Source organism: Pleurodeles waltl, chromosome 6 (genome assembly GCF_031143425.1).
Source record: "Pleurodeles waltl isolate 20211129_DDA chromosome 6, aPleWal1.hap1.20221129, whole genome shotgun sequence".
NCBI classification, from domain to species: Eukaryota; Metazoa; Chordata; class Amphibia; order Caudata; family Salamandridae; genus Pleurodeles; species Pleurodeles waltl.
In genome coordinates, this window is record NC_090445.1 from 1,149,005,731 (window position 1) to 1,149,033,717 (window position 27,987).

At 44.6% G+C, this 27,987-nt stretch overlaps 1 protein-coding gene across 2 annotated transcripts in view; it reads left to right on the forward strand.

The window, feature by feature from the left end:
• Positions 1 to 27,987, forward strand: part of SEC31B (SEC31 homolog B, COPII coat complex component) — a 1,228,966-nt gene that overhangs the window by 1,153,828 nt on the left and 47,151 nt on the right. For both annotated transcript variants that reach the window (XM_069240364.1, XM_069240362.1), the window contains exon 25: positions 8,809 to 8,880. In XM_069240364.1, coding sequence (XP_069096465.1) covers positions 8,809 to 8,880 — 72 coding nt within the window. The remainder of the gene's footprint in view (positions 1 to 8,808; positions 8,881 to 27,987) is intronic.

Genomic DNA, 27,987 nt, shown 5'->3' on the forward strand with positions numbered 1-27,987 from the left:
GATGACTTTTCTTCTACTTCTTCCGCACCTGCAGCAGTAACTGTTTTAAAGATTCGTAAGCTGTACATATGGCTTAAAGATAACTATTTAGTTTATCCATGGAATTGTCTGTGGCCATTTCTGACATTGCTTGCCTTTCTGTCATGGATTGGTTTTGTAACTGGTTTCTTTCTCTTGATAAATGGTCATTATCTTCCTGAACGCTCTTCTGTCGAGCCAGGGGATGAAGTCCTAACTCTATATCTTTCCTCACATTTGTTCCGAAGAGAATTGTCCCTTGTGAACATTTCAGCAGTACTAATTCCTGAAGGGATTGTGTGGGATAAAGTTTAATTTAATGCATACGGATCTACTGAGGTCATTCAAATTCTAGATGTTTTCAAAATTTCAATGACTGATGTAATTACATCTGGTGTTGTTTCTGGTGACTGGGATGTTCAAACAGTTGATTCAAAGCTTGCTGAACTGCAGGATTATACTGTATTTGAAAGTGATGATGGGTATACTAACACAAAGAATTATGGGGAAATGTTCTGTTATAACAATTGGGGACATCACTACCTGCATTGAGCAACTAGACCCAGATCAGTATTTAATAGCACACACTGGGATCACTGTTCAACTCTGCCTGTGTGGAGCCCAAAGCATTATTCAGATAAAGTCACATATTTTTCTGGGAATTACATTAAGAATGCAGAATCATACTACTTCAAGTTACCACCTTCTAAAATTAAGAAGATTTTGCTAACAAACACTAAATTGATCTACTCAAATTCCTTTGTTTCCGGACTTGCAGTTGAAGGATACGAATATTGGAAGAACAGTATAAATGTAAAGAGTGCATGGGGAACACAAGATTGGCAAATTCAGGATAGGGAAGCTTTATTTAGAGCATGCCTTATTCCTGTTCTACTAATCTTTTTAAAAGTCAGGGTCAACAGGAATCCTATCTAGGGTTAGCAAAAATTAAAAGAAATAAATGCGCTCAGTATCCCCACACCGGCAAAAGGCACCAATTGACAGTCCTTCCTAAACGTCAGCGAGGAAGAATTAGATTCAAAGGTTCAGACTGGTACCTATAATTCTTCATTTTCCAGTCCTGGCGGGTGATTATTGTGGCCAACAGACACAAATGAGTGTCAGGCATGTTTTTGTTGATTCCTCAGGGTGTTTCAAGATTAGCCGGCCGGACCCTCGCTTTGTCTTGTGTCAAAACACTGGTATAGTTACAACATTCAGTGTGCGTAAACTGTGCCAACAATGGTTACAGACTAACGCCTTAGCAGCAGTTAAAGAACATCTTAATACTCTATCTGAAGACATAGACTTGCAAGACTTCTTGTTAGGTCAAAGAAAGCCATACTCCAAACAATTTGTCTATGCCATATACAATGAGATCTGGAAGCTTTCCCAAATGGAAGCAGCTGGGCGTTTAAGGCAAATTGATAAGGAAAATTTTGAAAAGGCTTTAGCTGTTGTCGATAATGGCATGAACACTCTGTCCAACAGAATATGCTCCCTTACTAACGTAGTAACATCTGTGATTGACATCATTCAGAATGACATGCCCCTTTTACACCATGGACAAAGTCAACTGTGTTCCATCATGCAGTTTAGGTTGGACACTACAGGTTCTGAAAAATGGGCACGTTCAATGGAAATACACTAACAGTAGTGACCTGTTTAATCTCCAAACAAGCAAAGGCAGCAGGGTCATAGAAGGCGCACCTGTCCCTGTGTATTTCCAAGTGGATTATGAGCAAAAAGTATATATTGAATTGTACCCCGTGTGCACCTCAACCAAGGCACCTGCTGCTGATGTGTGAGCCTTTTAAGGAAAAAGGGAAAAAGCATACAAACAACACAATGGTGGTGCACCACTTATCCAAATTATAGAAATATAGAAATGTCCAGTCTTTTGTATATAGTAAAGATGTGATGAGTCTTTTCTTTATTTTCTTCCACTTGTTCTCATTAACACATAGAGTTTGTGGTAACAACAGCCAACGATCTTCGTCCTTCCACACAGGACTTCTTCAGGGCTGTAAGATGACACATAATATACCATAAGAGTATAAACAACACTGCACACGTAACCACAGTTTTGTGTGCTTAAGAATTTAAAAATATCTACACATATACAAAGACATCAATAAAAATGACTAGACACAATTTAGACAAATAAGTAAATGTGAACCAAACAAATGACAAAAGGAACAGGCAAGGGATTTTACAGCAATCTTTAATGTAGGTGAGTGAATAAATTATAATCTCCCAAAAAAAAAACTCATGTAGTCCCCCAGTGATTAAGTTCATAAATGTGACAAGTAACCTATACATGAACAGTATGTGTGCATTCCATAGATACCACAACTGGACATACCTAATTTGTTTTCTGACCGGTTGCTTATTTGTCTATGTCCTCATAACCTTGAAATCTGTTGTGACATATCTAGTGTGAAGAAAACAAACTCCATACTTAACAATTTAGAAAGTACTCACACCATGTAAATACCAAAATTCAAATCCAACTGTCCCAATGAAAATATCTCTCAAATCCAATTACAAATAATTTGGTCATAATTGCAATCTAATTTTTCTTAAATATTCAAAAACATGGATAATATAGGGTATCAAATTAAATCTGAGGAAATTTGGTCCAAAAAAGGATTTTGTTACTCAGTTAGATTATAAAATCACAATAATTCATTAGGCCTAATGTGATCATCAAAAAACAACGAATATCAGCACAAAAAAAAAAATCATACAAACAGTATAAAGAGCAAGTTAGTAATCTATGAAAGCGTAGCAGGCAAAAAAACACCCGTCCAGAAAGTACCTTATCGGGGCTTCAGGGTCAATATTATCCATATATTGGCCGAATTTCATGCATGTCCACGTATGTGTGGCAGGGCGGTATTCAGAAGGTGAGGCAAGCACCAGGCGAGCGACGCGGTTTTAAATAACCCGCCGACTCTGGTGTGCTCAGGTGCAGATGCTTGGTGAGCGATCCGTCCTGACCCAGAAGTATGGCCCCGAAGTGCGGACGTACAAACTGCATCAGAAATTAATAGTAATAACGGCGGCCATCTTTGTAAAGATAGCAGATAGCTCATCGCATGCCAATAGTCAAAACCAATATTGCCTCCTACAGCCATCCGTTCAAATTAGATAAAAATGCAAAGAATAATCCACTGTAAAAGACATTTTCCAGGCCATCCAGACACAAAAAGTCGTTACTCTTCGATCTTAAGCATACCATATCACAAAAGGAGATAAATGTGGCGGCCATCTTGGAGCGTGTAAAAAAAAATAAAAAAAAAAATTCTACTCATTCTTTTTTTAATATTTGGACCATGTACCACTATCCATCATTGCTTAAGTACTGTATGCCAGGGTACAAGGAAAAAGACAAATAGACAGAAGGTCAATATATGTCCATTGTATAAGGTGTACCAAATAGTCTGTAAAAACCACAGTGGCCGTCTTGGGATGTATCCAAACCATTATTATAGTGGAAACTCTGACCAGTCTGTTGTTGGTAACTGTATGTCATTTACGATCATACAAAAAGATACTTCTCAAACATCATGTATGTCGTACAGTATTGCCAGATGTAAATCCACTAGATATAAAGAAATCAAAAAATATTACAAAATAAATCTAAGAGCAAGAACATACTTGTCATCGTGAACTATCACTACTTAGTCAGAACGGCCCCCTCTAAATTTGGTTGCTTTAGTATCCTTTACACCCCACAATTGGCATACTGGTGTACCCCTGTAGGTCCCTAGTATATGGTACTTAGGTACCCAGGGTATTGGTACACCAGGGATCCCCCATGGGCTGCAGCATTTATTATGCCACCCACTGGGGCCTATGCAAACTCACTACACACCTGCCATTGCAGATTATGTGAAATAGTGCATGCACCTTTAGCCCCAGATGTAAGGTTTACCTTAGATCATGGTCACTGCACTCTGACCCTAACCCTATAAATCACCCCTAAGGTAGGCCTTTCAGCCCAAGGGCAGGGTGCATAGTTCTCAGTGTAAGGGCACCCGTGCATGACCAGAGGTGCCCCTACAAACCCCAGACTCCATTTTCTGGAGCTTTGTAAGTGCAGGGAAGCCATTGTAAGGTATGTAGTGGACACAGGTTAACAGAAGTCCAGCTGCATAATGACTTCATCAAACCTAGGCATGTCTGGTATCAAACATGTTGGAATCATGCATCCACACTGATTCCAGTGCTGTTTGCATGATACCATGTATTATTGGGGGGGTAGGGTTGCCTAGGGGAATCCCCCATGTCTGCCTATACAGTCTTGCAGGATCTGCATGACAGGGTGCGGTCAACTTCATCCTCATTGCAACACTGATTACTACTTTGACTTGCTCCCTAGGTCAAATCCTGACACTTATACTCTTGGGTTAGGGTACGGTGAGGGTAGGGATGGGGTCGCTTGACCCTTTAGGATACCAACAGGAAGATCCCATCGACTGGCAGATGCACCTGGGTGAGGCCAGTGGTCTGGACACTGCCCCTGACACTGGCATACTTTCTTCTCCTACTGTAGCTTCGGAGGGGGGAGCGTCCTACTAAATGGTCGTGTGAAGAGTGGCCGAGGTCCTGGACCTTGAGCTGCTTTTGGTGCCAGTCAGGACTAACCTCCTGACAGAGGTGCTTCAGACTGGGGTTGCCTCTTCTGAACACGTTTTTGCCATTTATTGTAGCCCTTACTGATGTCCTGCCAGGGACCTGGTCCAAACCCTGCACAGGGGCTTCTGTCAACAGGACAATCGCCCCCGCCATAGACCTGCTCCAAATAACCCAGTGTTCCTGACGCAACACCCAAACCCTGAGAGCTTGGTTATCCAAGCCTCCACGTCCCTGGGCGCATTCTTTTCCCATCCCCAGATAGGGAATCCAAGAGGCTGGACCAACTTGGGAAGAAGATCTTTTCTTTCTCCATCGTGGCATTATGGTCCGTAAACACCGTATGTCTTTTGGGTCATTACAGCCATAATTTACGGGATATGGTTGCGCAAGTGCTGCCACAGGTCCCGGAGGAGGCCAAGGCCATTCTCTTCCAAGTTGTTGCTGATGGGAGCATTTCAGCGAAGTTCACAATATGATGTGGGCTGGATATGACTGTCTCACTAGGCAGATTGGTTGGATTAACGGTGGCCTTGAGGTGTCACACCTGGTTGAGGATGTCTGGCTTTTCTGGAGATGTCCATGCTCTTTGATGGTACCTGTCTCTTTGGAGGCAAAGCAGACTCGGTGCTCAAGCACTTTATTCCCACTACTTTCTGGTACCCAAAAAGGAGAAGGGCCGCTGCCCTATCCTAGACCTTCAGTCTCTCAATCTCTTCCTCAAGAAGGATAGGTTCAAAATGCTTGCTATGGCTTTGATTCTACCTGTCCTGGACCCAGGAGACTGGATGGTAGCATTGGACTTGCAGGATGCCTATTTCCATATTCCTGTCCTGCCTGCCCACAGACGTTACTTGCGGTAGGCCACAAGCATTTTCAGTTCATCCTGTTCCACTTTGGCCTTACCAGCGACCATCCAGTGTTCACCAAGGTGATGACGGTGGTCGCAGCTCATCTGGGCAGGTCAGGGGTTTCAGTCTTTCCCTACCTCAACGACTGGCTATTGAATGCGGGCTCACTCCAGACTGTCATTTCCCACCTCCAGACTACGGCACACCACCTGCACTCTCTGGGCTTCTCTATAAATGGGCTGAAGTCACACCTGACTCCCGCTCCAAAGCTCCCTTTCATCTGAGATGTTCTGAACACAGTGGAGTTTCGGCCTTATCCTCCTGAGCGGCGAGTCCAGGATACTCAGGGTATGACACTGATGTTTGTTTCTTTCCTGGATTTCGTCAACAGTGACTTTGAGGCTGCTGGACTTCATGGCCTCCTGCATCCTGCTGGTGGCACATGCCAGATGGCATATGAAGCTCTGTAGTGGGACCTGAAGTTCAGTGGGCACAGCATCAGGGGAATCTCTCCGACGTGGTCCAGATCTCGGAGAGAACTATCAAGATCTGCAGTGGTGGCCCTTGAACCATGATTGCATCAGAGGCAGATACCTCTCCCGTCCCCTACCATATCGGATAGTAGTGAAAGATGCGTCACTCCTTGAATGGGACGGCCAAATAGGAAAGGTGGAGTTCAGCCGAATGTTGAGTGTTGTGAATAGATGTGCGTGTGTGTGAATGAATATGAGTGTGCTGCCCATCCCATCCCCTCCCTCCTAAAATTACCATCCGCCACTGCGAGTCAGGGCTCCAGGTCAGTCCTTTGGAGCTCAGGGTGCTCCGAATGACGCTGAAAGCATTCCTTCCCTCTCTCGAAGGAAAAGTAGTGCATGTGTTCATGGACAACACCACGGCCATGTGGTACTTCAACAAGCAGGGCGGGGTGAGTTGTGGACCCTTTGTCAGGAGGGTCTGCGCCTCTGGACATGGCTGGAACATCAGGGCATTACCCTGGTGGTTCAACACCTGGCAGGCTCTTTGAACACCAGAGTGGACAAACTCAGCCGATAATGCCTGGTCGATCACGAATGGGGTCTCCATCTGGAGGTAGTGCAAGGTCTCTTTCAGCAGTGGGAAGAGCATTGGTTAGATCTGTTCACCTCCGCAGAGAATTGGTATTGTCAGCAGTTTTGCGCACTGGAGATCCCAAGATGGCACTCGTTAGGCGACGCTCTTTATCTCGAGTGGCGTCCAGGCCTCCTGTATCCCTTTTTGCCCATACCACTTCTGCCCAGAGTTCTCTAGAAGATCAAGAACGACCTGGACAAGTAATCCTTGTGGCTCCACATTGAGCATGAAGAGTCTGATATCCCGAGCTATTGAGCATGGCCATCAGTCCTCCGATCAGACTGCCCCTTCGGGAGGATCTTGTCACAGCGACAGGGGAGGGTCTCCAACCAAATCTGTCCAGTCTCCGCCTTCTTGTGTAGAGATTGGGCAGCGACAGTTGACAGATTTTGAACTTCCATCTGAAGTATGTAATGTTATCTTGGCAGTCGGGCATCCCTCCACCAAAATGGTATACCATAAATTTGTGGCATGGTACACAGACCAGTCTGTTGCCCCCCTCTCTGCCCCTCTTTGGGGTCCTCTTGTTTCTACTTCCTTTGGCCCAGCAGCGCTCTGCTTTGGGCACCCTCAAAGGTTATTTGTCTGCTATCTCGGCATTTCTGAGATTACCTGACCAACCCTCTTAAAGTCTCCTATTGTTAGTAGGCTCCTTAAGGGTCTTATCTACATGTTTCCTCCATCTCCATTCTTCATGCCCCAATGGGATTAGAATTTGGTTCTGACATTTCTCATGTGTGCTCATTCTGAGCCTCTTCACAATTGTCCTCTCAGGCTGTAATTGAAATCAGCTTTCCCTGTGGCCATTACATCTGTCTGGAGGGTGAGCGAGCTGCACGCATTCCCTTCTAAGCCATCCTGCCTTTCCATCTATCCTGAGAAAGTGGTGCTCCACACCAAGGGTTTCTTTTTTCCAAAAGTGGTCACACCCTATATGGGCCAATCCATCACCTTGCCTACTTTTTATGCATCTCCACATCCTTCTAAGGAAGAGGAGAGACTCCACCGCCTGGACCCAAAAAGAACACTGTAATTCTACCTTGATCATAGCAAGGAGTTTGGGGTGGATGATCAACTCTTTGGGTATGTGGTTGCAAAGAAAGGTCGGGCAGTGCAGAAGTGAACCATCGCTAGATGGGTCATTCTTTGCATTAAAATGAGCCACAAATTGGCCAACAAGCAACCCCTGGAGGGTTTGCACACTCACTCTACCAAAGCAACAGCTGCAACCACTCTAACATGCAGAGTTCTAGTCCTGGACATCTGCAAGGCACCAATGTGGGCATCCTTGCGTAAGTTCACCAAACAGTACTGCCTGGACAGTCAGGTCGGAAGGGGCGGGCAATTTGCACGCTCAGCCCTGCAGTGCTTCTTAGTATGATCTTGGTTGGGACACCCTCCTCCAAGGACGGTATTGCTTGGATATCTATTTTAAGGTAAGGAATCTGGAACTTGAAGTCTCTAGCCGATGAACAAGTTACCTTCTGTAACGACTTATCTGGTAGAGACATATTCTAGCTGCAGATTCCTTACCAACCCACAAATCCTTCCCGTTCTGCAAACTGATTTCTAGGGACAGAAACTTCCCTGTTAGGGCCCTAGTTTTGACACACTAGTGGTCACTCTTCCTCATGGCTCTGGGCTTCTGGCATGCAAAGCTTTGAAAAGAAAGTGATGTCAGCGTGCCGGAGTGGTGCCTACGTACATCCTGCGATGTCATATCTGGTGCACCCGACGACGGATGCGGAGCCAACCAACGCCACCTGACTGCACGCAGGGGTACTGCATGAGGAAAATTTCCAGATCCAGACTCATGTCTGTGAAAAATTCGAAGGTAAGGAACCTGCAAATAGAATATGTCTCTAACCTATAAGGCATTATCAAAGGTAAGTAACTTGTTCTTCAGGTGCAGACTACGACTTGTGGAGCCAAACAATGCCATCTACTGGCGTGCAGGGGGACTGCACAAACATTTTCCGGGACCAGTCTGACACCTGGGGATAATTCTAACATAAGGAATCCACAGCTAGGTAGAGCCTCTACCAGATAAGGCGTTACGGAACGTAGGTAACTTTTTCATTAAAGAGTGAATTGAAGTGTTTAATAATTGTAACTTTTAAACTGGAGGATGTTAAAGTGTTACCCAACAAGCACCAGAATAAACATGTTCTTAATTATTTTCTGCAAGAAAACAAAAAGAAAGCTGGAGGACGCATTGCAGAGGCTGGAGTACCTTTATGATAAACTTCGAGAACAAACCGTAAGTTGTCTTCTTTGACTGCACATACACATTATTTAGTGGTGATCCAGACTACAGCTCAGTATTTCTGCATAACTGAATCTCAGTTTTAAAGTACCAGTCCTGCATACATGTTTGAAGAATTAAAGCAGCATTTTCATATAGGTCTGACTTTTCACATTGGTGCTGTACCTCAAGCCATAACTAAATGCACCCCTCAAGTCAGAATAAACAGCTTGAAGTATTTAAAAAGGGTACAGTCCTTCGCGTCTATTAGATATCCCTTAAGACTATTCAATGATGCTCTCAAGTCAGAAGCGACTGTTTACCAAGTCTATCACAAAACTGCTGTACTGCAAGGTGTTACCAGATGTCCCTTTTGAGTCAGATGTGCCCACACAAACCTGAGGGGGGTATGGCTTTAACCTACAATTTTACATATATACTTTTGCCACTCTAGTGCATTGTGCTGGTTTTCCGCTGAATATTCAATATGCCAAAGCCGGTGTATAAGAATGAGCTACTATTGCAACTTTCAAACAATTTCTTTATGACTATGGAATACTTGTGATGACAACCTAGTATACACATGAATTAGTGTGAAAGATTTTAATGAATTTTTATTTTTGTTCATTATTAACAGGGAGCAGAATACATTGTCACAAAATTGAGCAGAATGCATTGTCACACTCTGGTTCACGTGTGCATACTTAGATAGTGTTGGTTGTTTTAAAACAAATTTGTAGAAGTGTGTTTTCCTGATGTATGTTAACCAGGGCTCACTTTAAACATGAATGCCATCATATCCAAGATGCAAGCCACCCCTTTACTCAGGTCCCCCCTTTCACCCACTCCCCCGCCCACGTTCTCTCCTCTCAAACTCTCCAAGACGCAGTCAAGCCAAGATGTACTTGTTTATTTCCGCAGTTATTGTTGTCCTGCCCTTGATGAACTTTCAGTCACAACTTGTAACATTACCAAGGTCCTTCTGTTAGTTCACAGTGCCTATCTGTTTATTTAACACATTTTTCTTCATATATCTAGTTATGTTCTAGCATCTTGGGATGACATTAGCTTAGAGGATGTTGAATAATTTTTTAAGTGGTATGGTAGTGCTCAGCTGTTAAGGTAGTGTGACATTTATTTTTTAAGTTACCTTGTTTGCTCTCTAAATGCTACATTTGCTCCCGCCATAGTGAGTCTGTAGATTTTGTAATTTCATATGCAAAAATAACGTATAAAAACATTTAATTTTGAGGGTGAGCTAGAAGACTTTCTTGTTCTACTAGGAATGCTGTTGGTTACTCTCTTGATTTTGATGCCCACTTGGGAATTGGATTAATTTTTCATTTGTACACACTCTGTATAAATCTGTATTAAGAGCCTACATGTAATTGACTTTATATCATTTAATTTTTTAAATCTGTAGGGCAACACTTTTAACTTTTCATTAATCTAGAATTGCCGGGGACCAATCAACCCATCCCATTTACTTAATGAATTGTATTTCAGTTTTTTGATGCTTTGGGAGGTGCCTTAACCTAGGGAAACTTTGCTTCATGAAATTGCGGTTTAACACCATCTCTGATCCAGTGAATGTGGGAACTCTGATTAAGGTAACCTTTGTGGTACCTTTTTGCTCCCACACTAGCAGTCACTGGCAAATTCAAGCACCTTACATTTTATTCTTAGCAAAATGTTTTTTGACTGGCACTATACATGTCAATAGATTGCAGTTGCTTATCGTAAAGTCAGCCTGTGCATGAAGAGCTCTTTAGTTTGTGCTGTAGTAGAAAGAAGCAAAATATCAATGTAAGTTGAGCAACCCAAAAGATTTGACAAAAGTTCCTTTTATTCATATATATATATATATATATACATATATATATATATATATACATATATATATATATATGTGTAATGCTTTTTCATCAGACGAGCAAGACATTCACAAACCCACAATAACTCAATTTATTAAATGCCCCTCTTGAGGGGTCTGAAAAGTCTTCACAAAGCAACAGTCACTTGGTTGCTAAACGTCGCTCTTGAGTTTGATCCAGCTGCCCGAATTTTCCAACAAGCTGCAAAAGATAAAGTAGTGCAGAAACCAGACTGAAAACATGGAGCCTCGTATGTTTTCAGTAGTTGGCCAGTGCACTAGAGGAGGGCTAAATACCGGAGAACGCATGACGAATGCATGCCTTTTACTAATAAAATCAAGCAGATTTTGAATGGCAAGCCCACCAACCAATGAAGTGACATGGGCGTGGTTAAAAGCCCAAAGAGAGATTACAACAGGGATAGAGCACTTGTGCGCTCGACCCTAAAAATTGCATCCACTCTTTCGAAGATTTAATGATTCGTGCTTTTCTTTTTAACATTTCAATAAATATTTTGATTACTAAAAAACACTTGTGATGCCATGTAGTGACTAGCTGTCACTGGTTAAGTCACTTGCCTTCAACCTTATTCTTAGCAAACTATTTTTGAGTGTGTCTACTAAAATTCACTTGTTTTTATGAAAGTTCACTGCGTGGCGCAGTGTGCTGTCATAGCAAGAAGTAACATTTAACATTTCGATATTAGTTGAGCAAAGCTATTTAAGTGTGTGTGTGTGTGTGTGTGTGTGTATTTATTTTACTATGGATTTTGTCTTGAGGCTGGCAAGAAGTTTGCAAATCTTCAGTACCTCACGTCGTTACTAGAGGTTCGTTCTGAGTCAGATGCCAAAGTATTGCCACTCAAAGTAAAGGTATCTGATGGCTGAAGTGGGAGGACCCAGTTGCGGCTCTGCCGGGGGAACTCCCTGGAGCATTGTTTAGGAAAGTAGATGGCATTCTACTAACCTTATGCTTGCAAATGTCGGGTAGCCCTGTGGAAACTGGGTCTCCCTGTGGACGAGGGGGGGAATGGCCACCCTAGATTTTGAACTGTAATATCGGACTCCACAGCTGCAGTAGGTGGCTCATGACGCTTTTAAATTTGGGATGCCTCAGACCATGGAAAGTGCGGTCTGCCATCTCAGGATTTTTTTACCCGAATTCTGTTGGAAACTACCCCACATCAGTGGTGTGCAGTGAAAATATTTTCATTAAGACAGCAAGGCACGTTGGGCCAGGGCACTGCAGAGGATTCGCATGAGGGTCCCCTGTGCTTCTGAACCCCCCTTGTTGACTGCCCAGTATTGGCAACCACTGGGAAGCCCAGCATCTATGGGCTGAGACAGGACTTGCCATGTTGGGCGATTTGTTCACAGGGAGAGAAATCACCCCCTTCTTAGAACTGCGATAGACATATATTCTCCTGGCTGGGTATTTCCTACTCCACAGGACCCTGATGGGCAAAATACAAAATTGGTGGGGATTGGCATCCACAGAGCCACTGGAGCACAAATGCCTCTGGTACCTCTTCCTTATAACGGGGAGGAGGAAGTCTGTTACACTTGTTTACAGGGTCTTCTGAAAGGACCGCGGACTGACTTAGCTCTGTTACATCAGTGGTGGATGGTGGACCTCGATGCCGCTTGGAGAAAGATCCCACCCTATACACCCAAAGTATCCTGCAATGCTAATGTTTAAATAGATTAATTTCTGTTTCTTGCACAGGGCGTACCTCACTCCATGACGCATCCATGCCATATTCCCCACAGCCTAAATGGCATGCCCTTGTTGCAGTGTGGTGGATTATGATTTCTCTCACATGGTTTGGAACTGCCCTGCGCCGACTCCCTACTGGGACATGGTATTACAGGATATCCGTCAAGATATAGATACACCTTTTAAATACTTTCTGCATCTGTGCCTTCTGGGCCTTCATAAATGTAGTGCTGCTCACAAGGTAACCAACAGGTTTACGGACTTGGCACTCTTCCCAGCCCATAGACAGTTGATGATGAGCTGGAAATCAGCTGGAGGCCCTGATTTGTACAGATGGTGGAAGGAAGTGATTCAATGGGCTGACTGTGAGAGGGAGGCGATTCGGAGAGAGGAGGATAGAGGGGTGCACAAGGTCCAGATCATGCCAGCATGGGATGCTGTATTGTTGGCCTGCCCTAGACTAGTCCCCTGGGGAGGATCTTGAGGACCCCCTGAGTAGTGCCTTATGAACCCAGCCACGACACCTGCGCAGCCTAGCAGTACTAAGGCCTCCTGAATTATGCGGGATCAGGGAATCCTACATGCCTGACTGCAGAAAGAGTGATGACTTTGATGCGCATTGATTTGACTGTCCTTTATTCTAGTGCCTCGGTATCATTATGACAGCACAGAGCTCAGGATAACTCTCGCCACTCTAGCTTCGCTCTGCAAATATGTCACTGTGAAATACTGTGTTCTTTCCTGTCTGGATTAGTATCCCATTTCCTGCACACGTGTGTTTTCTTTAGATTTGTTGTGTTGTATTGTTTTGTTTGAAAACCCAATAAAAAAAATAAAAAAATATGGGCGGTCCCATTGTTCTATACTGTGTGCTGTGGTGGGATGGAGCAAATCTGAGTGACAGTGGAGCAGCCCATTAAGTATAGTTGACTAAAAGCCTCTTATATGTATGTATTTGTATTATGAATTTGCTGGAAAACATGAGATTGGCAAATTTTAGCAAATGTCTTGATGACTCTAGAACACTCGTGATGACATCCTAGTATACATACATACTAACAGTCACTGGCAATGTAAGTGCTTTCAGACCTATTATATAACTGTTTTTTTGGTGCCACTATAATTGTATGCCACTTATTACTGCTGTTTACATTAAAGCCCATGGCCATATACTGTATGCTGCGATAAGAAGATGTACAAAGTCTCTGGTAGTGGAGCCAAGCAATAGATAGAGATATTTAATTAAATATATTTCACCAAAAGTTCTTTTATACATAAATTAGTATGTATTTTGTAACTTTTGTCCAGGGTGCAAGGTGTTCACATACCTGCAGCACCTCGTCTTGAGGTGGGCATAACTTGCATAATTTACTGTAGCATAATTATGTGAAATTACGGCATAATTGTGTGGTACCCAGCATTAAAAGCAATTTTCTTAGTGAAAATGGATCAGAAAATGTATTTTTCAATAAGAAAATAGCACTAAATGCAACAGAACCCAAACAACAACAGTCAGCAGCCAATCGGGCTAGCCAAGTTCATTGTCCCTGTGGTCTTGCAGCAGGACATTTGTGCCAAAATACTAATAATTACACAAACGGACGTGATTGTGCAACTTCTGGTAATTTAGCATCAAAAGAGTAAAGCAAAATTACCGAAATTACACCAATTAACTCTGGCTTAATTAACATTTCGCCCAGCCTTTTATTTATTAGTGGACCCAATCAAGTCAGATTCAAAATCCTCACAAAGCTACAGTTACTCAACGAGTTACTAGGTGCTCTCTCAAGCCAGATCCAACTGATTTCCACATACCTGCAGGAGCTCAAATCCTTACCAAAGATGATTCTTTAGTTAGATGCTAGTCTGCAATGGCTGAAGTGGGATGACTCGTTATTTTATACTGTGTGTTGTGGGGGGAGGCAGCATCATTTGAGTGACATTTGATGATCTCTGTGGACAGAGTGGATATATTTATTATGATTTTTCAGGACAGTATAAGTCTGGCAAGTCCGCTAAAATTTTCTGTAAAAAATGAGACCTAAAAAGTGTGGCAGGGCAGGTTCTTGAGTAAAGACAAAAGAAGACTTTTTTAAAGGCTGGCATCAGCAAGGGTTATCAGATTGCCTCATAGAGCTACAAACACTGTCCCTGTGCTGATGAATTAAGGTTGGGAGTGGTATGTGTTTTACCTGCTGGTAGAAATCTTATTGGGAGTTCATATTCACTCATTCTAGACGTAACAAAAAAGTAACATCACCTCGAAGTTCCTAAATAACTGCAGAGCGTCAAATATGATTATCACTGGATTATATTTTTTGTAATATGATTTGTTGTAAGTACTTGGGTACAATAGCCGTCCATTATAATTTTCACGACAAGGGCATCTAAATTCCCTTAAATGTGGGAACAACTGTGTAGATGCTGATGCCACGTTTACTGGCAGTTATGCACATCTGAAATAATTTTCTGGTAGATAATTCTAAGCAAAAAAAACATGTTGATGTGTAGACTCACACTGACTCGTTCTATGGACCTCCATCTTCAAATGGGAGGAATGCAGCGGCTGCTGATGAGCTTTAAACTGATGGGGCGTCAACACCTAACTCAGATAAGATAGAGCCTTTGAGGAAATCAAGCAAGCCCGGCTTCTTTTAGGAGAATACGGGAGTTCCCCCTTTAAGCAAATTAAATACAAATAACAAGGCAGAAAATAGAGCATTTTACAGCACACGTCATATAAATTGGCTAGATATTGAGAGGTCCTAAATGAAATATTCCAATTCTGTTGTGGTGTGTAAGGCAGGGGTATTAGGACCAATACTTCCGAAGAAAAGCTTTGAAACAAATGGTGGCACATGGTATGGGTTTCCGCATATTCATCCTAAAATTGCCTGAACAGCTATATGTACTGCAACTTCACATGACTTACCATTTTTTAAAATGCATGCCGCATTTTCCTTTACTTATTATTTCCTTTCTACCGCTTCTGTGTAGATGCCCAATCTTATGTTATGATTGAGTTTCCATTTTTAGAAGGGGCACAATTGAAAAAACAGGTAATACAAATTTCACAATCACAAGTCAAGAGACACAAGCTCAACAAGAATTACAGACTTATAATTAATGCTACTGTTCAGCTACATACATATATCTTACTAGATCAGACAAGTTACACCAATTGAACATGTTTAAATGACAGCATTAAGTAAAAATAAGTATCCATATAGATAATGAAATACTTTCACACAACACAGGTCATAAAATAGCCACTGCAGTAAGTGTACTTTGGTACCAAGCAACACAAATCAGCACGAAGCCTCCCGATTTTGACACAAAATGATCCTTCAAATAACAACTTCGTATTTTTCACTAATGCAATAATTTTGTCTGAAGCATCTACGTTTTAGTTTCCGAAAAAACAGACAATTCACTTTGACATACCCAGTTTTTATTTAACCTAAATAAGCTCAATTTTCTCACACAGAAGTGTACCATTTTCACAGAAACAACAGGTTTCCCTTGATTTTTTACATGTATAGATTTCCTCCCCAGAGAGCATTTTATCACTTTCCCAATAATTTAATGTACTACTGTAATACACAATCCGATTTTTATTATAATCTCCAAATACCAGGTATTCCCATTATATTGCAGCGATTTTCATTAGTATTGCACATCAATGACCCAGGGTTTATGCAAGACATCACCAGAAATACATCAAGGATCATCTTCCTGAATGTTGGCAGGAACCTTTTCCTATAATGTGCATGTTGACTGAAGGTGCATCAGTTTGTATCCTGTTCCATTTAAAATCATGAAAGCTTCACACTTTTTAAAAAGGGTTTACTGTCTTTGCAAATTTACTAGACAAGTCTTCCCCATATTTGCACACCCCACTTAAAACATTGTGAAGCACTCCACTGCCTGTTTCAAGAGCCATGCTTTCTGGTTCCCCTAAAATCATAATTATTATGTATCTCTTGACTATCCAGTGAGCAACATTTAACTCAGTTATTCTTAATTCATTCACATCTATCTGTTATACAATGGGAACTTAATTTGTTCCCCGTTCTGTAGCCACATACAGACTTTGCAATTTTCATTGTCTGAAAGAAACCTCCCTTTGTCTCCGTATTCTTTACCTGAAGCATCTAATAATACCTATGGGGGCCACCATAAATATTCCTTTTGTTTTGTCTGTTAGATTAAGTGTTACCAACATGTTGATTTTGTTAGGTCCATGCATTTTTTTAATTGTCAAATGCACCAAAAATCAGAAGCTTGCAAGGAACCCTATAAGAAGTTTGAAGTAAAAACAGTCTCTGTGCAAAAACTGGCGTAGGTATGGTTGAGAAGCACAGTTTTCAAAGGACAGGCCTTGGGGCACATTGTACAAAGCATGGCCATAACACATTGTGCAGAAAGGTAAAGAACAATACACATCATACACATTTTTGAAGACATACTATAAGAATGTCATGTCACTAGACAGACTTTGAAAATCACACATCCTTGAGCAGATAAGAACATGGTGTGATGCAGGACATGCTTTGCAAAATAGACTATAAAGCCCAATGTCTATGGCAATGCTTTAAGCGATCAGTTAACCAAAATATACCACAAAATGCCTAGTAGCCATTTTTCTTTTCAAATGCTGAAAACATGCTCCTACATGTACACATATTTATTAATTATAAAACTCTCCTTTTAACACAGATATACACACACACTACATGGGACTACTGAGCCATGATTGAATAATATTGTGGAGAACATGTTATATAGATAAATTGGAAAGCAGCTGTCATGTTTTACATCTCCATTTTTTTTTATATAGGGTGAGCGTGGCCCAAAGCCATTGGAGGACTTTACATGAGTACCAGGTTACACTAAACAAGATCAGACTCCTATGTTTTTAGATCGACCATAAGTGTATTTGGCATTTGAAATGCAATCAATCTCGTATTTGCGAGAGTTAGAACTAATGGTGTTGTAAATGGCAATGTAATTTACCCATGTGTTTTGGTTTGGACCAGAGTTGATGTATGGGTTTGGAGTGGAAGATGCTAGGACCGGGATGATAAAGTTGAACAAACATTATTACTTAAACTCATCCCAGACCCGGTTTGGATTGGAACTTGTATACTTTAGTGTACTTACTGTGGGCTTAAAGCCATTTCATTTGCTCATTTTAGTGTCATTTAAAAATCCTTCCTTGCTAGTGATCAGTCATGCCTGTTAGCCCCTCCCTTTTCTCTTTGGGCGCAGGGACCAACTACTGTATAATTAAGCTTTGTCCTGTTTATCTGGTATTTAGAGGACTTTTTTTCCTTTACTTCCTGCTGGTGTTCAGGTTTCTTGCTCTCAGGTTAGCTTAGCTGTAAACAAGCCTATAAACCAGGCTGCTATCTTGGTCCCATTTGGTCTTTGTGGGCTCACAGTGCCCTCTTTCAGCTGCCTGCTCCTGCCCTTCCTTGGCTTGGATTTTCTTTGCAGAGTGTGCCTGCCTCCCATCCTAATGGTGAGAGGGAGGGCGGAGGCCCACTTGTTTATTTAATTACATGTTTATTTAATTACTTTAGGGATTTGATGCCTTACATAAGTACCAGCTACATTACACAAGGACAAACTCATTTTTTGGAGGCACTGGAGATTAAGTGATGTTGAGCCAACGCCGTGAATCGAACCGGGTACTCAGTTCAAAAGTTGGCAGCTCTAGTCGTTGCCCACACCTTCTTCCTTCTTCTACTAGGACTTCAGTGGGAACTGAAGTGTATTTCAATTAGTATTATGGTGGTACATTAAACCATTTTCCGAGTTTGGACGCCCTTTTAATTGAACTTCAAGCTTACTTTGACCATTTACATTTTCACTGAGTACGGCTTTTGTTGGCGTCAATTTTTTCCATTTGCTCTTTGTTCCTGGGGGTCTGGGATGAGTTTAAGTAATAATGTTTGTTCAAATTTATCATCCTGGTCCTAGCATCTTCCACTCACTCCGCTATCACTTTGCCTATTGAGGTCTCCCACAACGTAAACAGTTACACTAAACGGGCGCTGTGCATCCCATAATGCAGCATGTTCACTGGTGCTCTTTCCTCACCTTTGTTCAACCATCTGGGTGATGATGTTTGTTAGAGGAGGTGCTTTGCTTGGCTTTCAGAAGTTCAGCTGGGGACCAGAGTGTCGGAAAAGAAAGTGCTATAAAAATCTGTGAATGTAACTGGTGGAGCTGACAGAGGATCCTCATGCGCAGGCACTTTCGGTCACCATTTCGGTATGTAGCGACCCCCGGTGGTCGGTGACGTAATGCGGCCCTGAACGCGCACGAGAAAAAGCCAGTTAGCATGAGGAGGAGGAGGACTGCCCCAGCCTAACTGCTGCAGAATGCATGGCCATGGCCAGCATCGACAGGTGGGTCCAGTACGAAGAGTGCCTTTTTGGATCTTGCACGTTTCCTTTATGCCCTCAGACTGCCTCTCCAGCTCATGCTTCTTCCCTCCAAGCCTTCAACTGACCCTTCTGTCCATGCGTTTCCTATGTTCCCATTGACTCCCACTTCTCTGCATGCTTGCTTCCTTCATTCCCCTAGACTGCCCTCTCTGTCCATGTCTGTTACCTTTGTGTGTTGGCTGTCCTTTCCATCCATGCCTGCTCCCGTCGTGAACTCAGCCTGCCCATGCCTGTTCCCTACCTCCTTCTGATTGTCCGATACTCCCCCACGTCTCCTATTAGCCATCTACTTTGCTAACCCTGTCCCTAACACATTCCCTGACAGCTGTGGTGAAGGCTGCCCTGAACAATAGTTGCTCGTACCGGTTCTCAGCTATGAGTTGCAGGGAATCTATTAACTTTGTTAGTTTGTTAAAATCAATCTGTCTGGTGTCTTTTTTGCGCCCCTCTAGGCGTTTCCAGCCTTTCATTACTGTTTTTATATAATGCGAGCCAGTGGGATCAGTGCTCAATTGTAGTTTAGAGTGGTGGGCCACTGCCGCCAGGTGTGCCTGTGCCCAGGACTTTGTTTTCCCCTGTTTAAAAGCCCAAAGGATTAAATGTTCTGCTGCGAGCCTGGTTGCTGCAGTGTCGGTTAATGACTCTAAGCCCCCAATATCCATGAAAACCCTGGTATACTTTTCATACCTCCGCTGTGTCTCTGGCGTGAAGGCACTCTGTACTAGTATGGACAGGTCTGCTCTGCTAGTTCCCATAGCTCTACTGGGAAGGGTGTAATCCTGTAGCTTGCTTCGGGCGCGAGTCCATCTGGGAACAAGAAAGGCGTCCGCCCGTGAGTTCTTTGTGCCCTCTACGTGTCTGGCCCTGATGTCCAGGTTGTTTTTTAACTGGATGTAAACTAGTCGCCTTAGTAATCTCAGCGTGTTGTGGCATGATGCGAACCCTTTGTTTATGGCCATGACCACTCCTAAGTTATCTGTCCATAGGGTTATTTTGCAAATTTTTTAACTGAGATTTCCATATTGTTAGGGCTACTACTATGGGGAATAGTACTAGGAAAGTGATGTTCCTGGTGATCCCTAGCTCCAGCCACCTGTGTGGCCATTTTGCCGCACACCAATCCCTACCCAGGATGGCCCCAAATCCGCAGCCCACGCGGCGTCGGTGAACAGTGAGATCTCCCTTGCTACTACCCAGCCCTCTCTCCAGATGAGCTGGCCGTTGAATTCCTCTAGCAACGAGTACCACATGGAGAGGTCTCTTTTGACCCCACTTCCAAGTCTCACGTGGTGGTGTTTCTCGCGCAGCCCTGCTGTCAACCGACTCAGCCGCCTGGCGAACACCCTGCCTGCTGGGATAACTCTGGTTACGAAATTAAGTTTGCCCACCATGCTCTGCAACTCGCCGAGGGTTGCTTTCTGTCTGCCTAACATGGGCTTGACGTCTGCTCTCAGCCCAGTTACTTTTTCATGTGGAAGCCTGGATGTGTCTGCGACCGTGTCCAATTCTATGCCTAAGAATACGAGTGAAATGGTTGGCCCTACCGTCTTCTCCCTTGCTAGAGGGACTCCCAACTCTCCTGTTAGTGCCTGGAAAGCTACCAGGAGGCTGGTGCATGTACCATCATCTGCCCCTCCTATGATTAGGAAATCGTCCAAGTAGTGCATTTTTCCCCCCGCTGGGTGCCTGGTGTGGAGTGCCCATTCCAAGAATGTGCTGAACTTTTCAAAATATGCGCACGCGATGGAGCAACCCATTGACATGGCCTTGTCTATGAATATCTGTCCTTTGTGTTGGAAACCTAGCAGGTGATAGCTGTCGGGATGCACTGGCAGTAGCCGGAATGCGGATTCAATGTCCGCCTTTGCTAGTAGTGCCGGCTTGCCTGTTGCTCTGATCATGTCAATTGCGTCGTCTAGTGTGGCATAACCCACCATGCACGCTTCTTCTGGGATTCTATCATTTACTGATTTGCCTTCTGGGTAAGAAAGGTGGTGTATTAATCTGTACTGGCCAGGTTCTTTTTTTGGTACCACCCCTAGTGTTGAGATGATTAGGTCTGTAGGGAGGGGGAGATAGAGGAGTGGGCCCTCGATGTGACCCAGCTTCAATTCTTTGTTGATTTTTTGCTGGATGACCTGGGGGTGTTCTGAGGCAGATTTCAAGTTCTTCGGGGCCCCCCAGCTATCTGTCCCTTCACTGGGATTACGAAACCTTCCTCAAAACCTCTTACTAGTGTGATTGCGTCTCGCTTATTATGGTATGCGTTGGCTAGCTTCCTCAGAGTGTTTGTAATGATTGGTGACTTGGCTAATTTGAAATTCAACTGGTTGGCTTCAGGCTGCTGAGGGGGTGGACCCTACTGTTTCTTTTTCTTTTCTTTCCTGTCTGACTTGTGACTGTTTTTCTACAAGTCGATGCTGGGTGTTCTCCCCCACAAGCGGAGCAACTGTGTTTAAATTTGCAGTTCTGCCCCCAAGAACACTCATCTGTGTCGAATTTCCAACATATGGCCTGTGGTCCCTTATCGCCTTTTGATTTCGCACTGTGCCATATGCCACTTACCCTTTGTGCCTATAGGGTGCTTTATATTTCTCGTGCTTCCCCCTGCTGTGGCCGTTCCGAAAAGGCTGGTCCCCTCTTCCCGCACATGCGCTAACTTCTCTTGCGACCATCATTTTGTGGATGTAGCTGTATACATCCTCTTGGTTCCACTCCATTTCTGGATGGGCTTGCATTTTTAATCTAAAGCTTTTATCATACTCTAGCCAGGCATCCCCCGGGAATTGGCGGTGTGCTTCGTGTATTTTGGATTCATAAAGCTAGAGATCAGCTGCGCTGTGTGGGAATTTTTCTACTATGACGCAGGCCATTATTCTAAATGCGTCTAGCCAGTTCTCAAAGTTCCCCTCTTTTCTAGCTCTCTTCCTTTCCCTTCTGTCATCATCCTTCTTGTCGCATACAGTGAGGTCTAGACCCTCTAGCTGGATTTCTAGCAATGTGAAAATGTCTATAAATTCCTTCGCCATATTCTTTCTTTAACTGGGAGTGGGATGGCTGTTGCAAGGCCTGCTGCTCTGGTTGTCATGGAGGGTGGGCCCAGTGACGGTCTTGTGTATGTTTCTGGTGGGTTACCCGCATTGAGTGTTGGGTTTCCTCCCTTTGTCACCGCGCCCCACGCCGTCAGGGAGTCGCTTGGGGGAGGGTGCTCTAAGGTAATTGCTGGGGTGTTTGGTTGTCTATCTATGGGTTGGACCCCGTCTATGGCTGCCCCCGCCCCATCCCCCCGCAGCAGCAGTGGTGCAAGTGACTTAAAACATTCTTTGATAATTGCGCTTATATGCTCACCCTCTGCAGGCGCGCTTGGTCTGCTGGCCTCTGGTGTCGCTGCTGTCTTGTCCTCTGTGTTCAGGATCACGACCCTCGCCTTCTTGGTTGGCTTACTTGCTTCCCCCCTGATCGCTGCCGCCTTCCAGGTTTCTGTGGTGGAAGCGGGGCTCTTTCAGCTGCTTTGTCTGACAAGCCTGGCGGCGCTGCGGATTCCTCGTCGCGCTCTGCGGGTTCCCTGCTCTTGTCCTCCATCTTGGCGCGCAGCCAATCTTTGCCCCGTCTCAGTGCCTCTGCCCTCATGTGTGCGATCATTTTCTCAAAATCGTCCTGCTGCTCAACTGCCTTATGGATTGGTTCTCCTGTGTCACTGTCTGTTCAGCCAGCAAAGTTGCTCAGTTGTGCACTTAGTTCGATGAGGCTTGCTCTCTTTAGCTCTAGGCGGGGTTGCGTTGCGCCGTTGCGCGGTCCCCCGGGAGCAGTAATTAATAACGGTGACAACTAAAAACCAGCTAAATTGTTCCTGGGAATCTGTTTTCCCCAGCTACAGGTCGCGTTGAACTGCTTTTGCTTTTTATAGTTTCGCCGTTGTCCTTCTGCGGAGGGGAAGGGGGCGCTCTAACAGGGTCGCGTCGCACTTTTGCGTGGTCCACTGGAGCAACCCAAATAGAGTTATTTTTGTGGGTCGGTAGCAAATTGTTAAGTTGTGACCCCTGGACGCCGCGACACGCTTATACGCGGTCTCCTAGTGACCCGCTCGGAGTACCAGGAAACTTCCTGGATACCACGTGAGGAGGGGGTCTCCTCAGTCACGTAATGCACTGCCGCGCCCACGCAAAAAGGGAAGGTGCTGCCTCCGGGAGTGATCCAGGCACGCCCGGGATCGCGTTGCGCTCAATGCTCGGTCCCCCGAGCAGAAAATGCCTCCCGGCGGCTGCGGGACGTCGAGGCGGCTCCTTGCGCTCACCAGCACACAGGACAAGTGTCGCCGGCTCGGATGGTGGTGCCTGGGGTCGCGTCACGCTACGAGCGTGGTCCCCCTAAGCGATGACGCCAGTGCTGCTGGATGGATCCGCGCGTTCGACGCCGGCTGGAAAGGTGGTGCCTGGGGTCGCGTCGATGTAAGAGCGCGGTCCCCCTAGGCAGTGCCGCCGATGCTGCCGGATGGAGCAGCGCGTTCGCCTGCCCCACAAAACAGGAGGGCAGCCGCCGGTTACTGCTCGTCTCCCGAGCTGCGCTGATCTTGCTGCTGGCAGGTCCCGGGGTCGCGTTGCGCTGTTGCGCGGTCCCCCGAGGCTCCCACCACGATGCCGCTGGATCTTGCTGACGAAGCTGCGGCGAAGAAACTGGCCCGACCGACAAGGTGCTCTCCGGGTGACCCAGGGGCCCGCTCACTGAAACGCCACCGAGGTCCGATGTCGCTGCGACTCCAACGCAGGTCGGAGGGGGGGGTTCCGGAGTCCACGTCCTTAGAGAGGAAAGGTAGGTGAAGAAGGTGAAGCCGCCGTTCAGATGGTCCTGATGTTTGTTTGTCTTGTGAGCGCGTTATCCTGCTCCAGATGATCCTGATTTTGGGTCCATGCAGGACGCTCGCCTTAAATGCCTCCTGTGCCCCCCCCTCTACATATCTGCGATGTTTTTATTGGGGGGTTTGAAAACCGCAAACCCCCCACTATTGGTTTGGTGATATCTGCGCCCCCCCCTACCTGATGGTCGCCCTAGGGGGTGGGCGGTGCGTCGCTCCTTCACTGGGGCGCGCCCTCCCCAAACCGGTTTAACCTGTCCCTTCCGGGCCAAGGCGGCCGTTAAGGCGCCGGCTCTTTATTCCCCCTGCGGGGGCGTCCTTTGCACTTCCCTTCTAGCCTGCCCTAGTCTCCTACTGCCCCGCCACTTGCTGCACCCTTGGTGATCCTTTCTGTCCATTCCTGCTCTTTGACAGCAAAGCCTGCCATGCCCCAGCAGTGCCTTGTAATCTGCCTGCTCTGTGTGGGTGCTCTGCCTGTCCGGCCTCTGGCTGTCCCTAACTCTTTTGCTTCCCTTGACTGTTCCTCACCCCATGGCTTGTACCCTGCCTGGCGTCTGGTTGCCTCAGCTGCCTCACCTGCCTGTACTCTAACTGTCCGTTTGTTCTCTGCTGGACCGTGACTGCAGAGTCCTCCGGTTTTGAAAAGGCAGGTTCCTTCTTGGAGAGCTCCAGTTCTTCCGGAATCCGACAACAAAATCCACAGGTTTTGCTCTTGTGAATAGCGCAGTGAAAACATTTTTTTGTTTTATTACCTTTTTTACTTTTCTCTCTGGTAAGTGATGAAGAGTGAAGGTTTGTGTATGTGCAGCTCTGACTCTACAAGCCTAGGAGCAAGTAACTATGTTCTGATCCCCTTTATAAAAGTGTCTATTCATACCTCACTCTCTCCGAGTCCGGCCCCGGAGTGGTGAAACCTTTGCAGACTGTAGATTTCAGCTGTGTCGTGACGGGATTGTCTATCGCAAACAGTTGCTGCTGATGGAGCTGCATCAGACAGTCCACAGGAAAAGGACTGCAGTGGCTCAGACTAATAAAACACGGAGAGGAGACTGTTTACTTTCTGTCTCACACATTCTTTTTATTCCTCTGTCTTGAGTCCATTAACCACTTTGTGCACAAATACCTTTGCCTGTCTGTCTTCCTTTCTGTCTATTCTGTGTAGCTTTCACCCTTGTCTATTTATCATGCCACAGAATTTCACTTCACAAATACACTCCACACCACACAATTCCACCCCACACGATTCGAGAACTAGCAATTCAAGTTAACCCACATAATTCCAATCCACACACATACATCAACTCTGCTCCAAACCAACACACATGGGTAAGTTACATTGTCATTTACTATTAGTTCTAACTCTCGCAAATACAAGATTGATTGCATTGCAAATGCTTCTTTTTTTTTTTTGTCAAACTTTCTTTATTAGGTTTTTTTATAGAGCATTGAGAGCAACACTTGCAATATCTTAAGCCAGCTTCGAGATAATATACATACTGTCTGCTAGTGTCAATTACAGTTGCTGAAAACAGAAGACGAAGCCTAACAGTGACTATCTCGTACCAAATGAAATAGCATTAACAGAATGCAGTGAATTATAAGCTATTCAATGCATAAAAATCTCAAACCCTCCTTCGAGAAGACAGAAAAAAATAACAAGCAGAACCATGGGTGTGTACAGGATGCAGGGGGACGCATGTGTTTGTCATACAGGAGGGGGCTAGATCTTGTCTCATTTTCAGGCGGGTCCCAGAAGTTGCTCAAAATTGGAATAAGTGGAGGACCCTTGTTCGGTTAGTGCAGGCTGTTAGGGGGAGGCCATCTGATAGAAACTGGACTAAAGGTCCCCATTTATATTTAAAAAAATAAAAAAATAATGATTGTATATCTGCCATTCTTTCCAGTGTTATAGCTTGCCATAGTCTGGCATGCCCCTGGGAACGGGATAGAGCTGTTGGTACCTTCCAGGCAGCTGCTCTGGGCATTTTGGCAGCCCGTAGGCAAAGCCAGAGGATAGAATGGTCACTGGAGGATTGTTGTTTCAGGGATTTATCTAAAAGGGCTAATAGAGCGAGTGCTGGTGTGGATGGCAGAGGAAAGCCCAGTATAGTTCTCATTTATGCTAAAATTTCCGTCCAAAATGGGCAGATGGTAGGGCAATCCCACCAGATATGGCGGAAGTCTCCAAGAAGGCCACATTCACTTGAGCAGAGATCAGACTGATTGGGGAATATCTTGTTAAGTTTTGTAGGCTAGAGATACCAGTCAAATAGGAGTTTGTAATGTGCCTCTAGCATGCCCAGGTAATGGTTGAATCTAGGAATGTCTTTCCATGTTGTCCATCATTCTTTGTCGGAAATCGAGGTATTAAGCGTTTTGTCTCAGAATTGCGTGTGGTGGGGGTATAGGGTGGGGCTGTTGTAAGTAGATGACTATAGAGAAAGGAGATATTACCTTTTGTACCACCAGAGCGGCAAACAAATCTTTCAATTGGAGTAAGATCTCTGGTGGCCTCTAGGTGTGTATCCATTTGAAAAGCCCAGTGTATACGTGGAGTTTAGTAGAATTTTTCAGTTGGGGATATTCCTAAGTCCCTCTGGCAGTGTTCAAAAGTACATAGGTTCCTACTGTGAAAAAGGTCAGACAGCACAAGACAGCCTCCCTCTCTCCGTTGATCGAATGGGCCTGGTGTTAGTGCTGGGAAAAATGCAGGAATTAAATGAATGGGAGTATATGGGGAAGGGAAACATGGTCCATCCCTACATCTTAGTCACTGAGTCCCACACCGATAAGGTTGTTTTAGTGGGTGTGCTGAGATATACATTAGGGGGATGATCACTTTTTGGTTTCCACAAGACGTCCCAAATGTATCGTACTGTTACCGCCCTGTTCATATGTAGCCAGTGTTTGTTAGATTCCCTTGGGGACCATTCTGTTATAACTCTCAATTGTGCTGCCTTGTAATATAGGAAGAAATCTGGGAGTGTCGCACCTCCTTCATCTCTCCTCTTCCTACGCAATTTATAAGGAAGATGGGCTCTTTTATTTAGCCAAATGAATCGTAGTACCATCGAGCGAAGCTTGTTGAAGAAATTACGATCCGGTGTAATGGGGAGGCCTTGAAAAAGAAACACAACTTTAGGCAGCACTGTCATCTTGACTGCATTAATACGGCCAAGCCATGTTATATATATATAGGCACCCATCATTTGAAGTCCACTGTTAGTTGACAGAGAAGCAGGGGAAAATTTTGGGTGTTAGTTTGATCCCAAGGTAACCTATTTCTGTCTTAGCCCATTGAAAGGGGGTTGTTTGAACTAGGGATTCCATTTCAGATATAGGGAGCGCTCAGTTAAGTAGAAAAGACTTGTGGAGATTGACCTGGTAGCCAGCAACGGTCTCTTTATGTGCTAGTTTTGTTTGTAGAGCAGATAGTGTGGTTGTTGAAGAGGTGAATGATAGTAGGACGTCATCAGCAAGAAGGGATATTTTATGATCGGTGTATCCAAAGAAAATACCTTTGATTGCCTGTCGTTCCATGATACTAATTGCAAAAGAGTTCAGTGCTGAGAGCCAAAATTAGTGACGAAAGGGGACACCCCTGCCTGGTGCCCCATTATAGAGGAAATGTGCTGGAGCCCACTCCATTCACCACTACTTGAGAGTGCAGATTTGCGTAACTCGCTTAACCCATGGTAACAAACCAATCATCAAAGCCAAACCTCTGGAAAGTATGAAATAGAAAGACCAATCCACCAGGTCGAAGGCTTTTTCTGTGTCTAAAGTCAGCAGAATTGCAGGGGTCTCTTTCTTTGTAGCCTTTTCAATCAGATGAGTTACTCTCCATAAATTAGAATGAGTTTTGGCAGCCCCAGATAAAGCCGGAATGGTCTGGATGGATCAGGTCTGGCAGGATGTTTTCTAGTCTGGACGTAAGTATTCTGGTCTACATTTTGGCATTCAGATTCATAAGTGCAACCAGCCTATAAGAGGCACATTTGTGAGGGTTGTTTCCTTTCTTGGCCATGGAGGAGGTGGCCTGTTTTGTCAGTGCAGTAGAGCTAAAGGTTTTGCAGAAATAGGCTGTAAACCCATCAGGCCATTGGGATTTATACAGCTTAAGTTCCTTGAGGGCGCTTAACACATCTTCATCTGTGATGGGACTGCATAAATCTTCTTTAAGATCAGAGTATGCTTGGGGGAGGTCTATCCCTTTCAAATTATC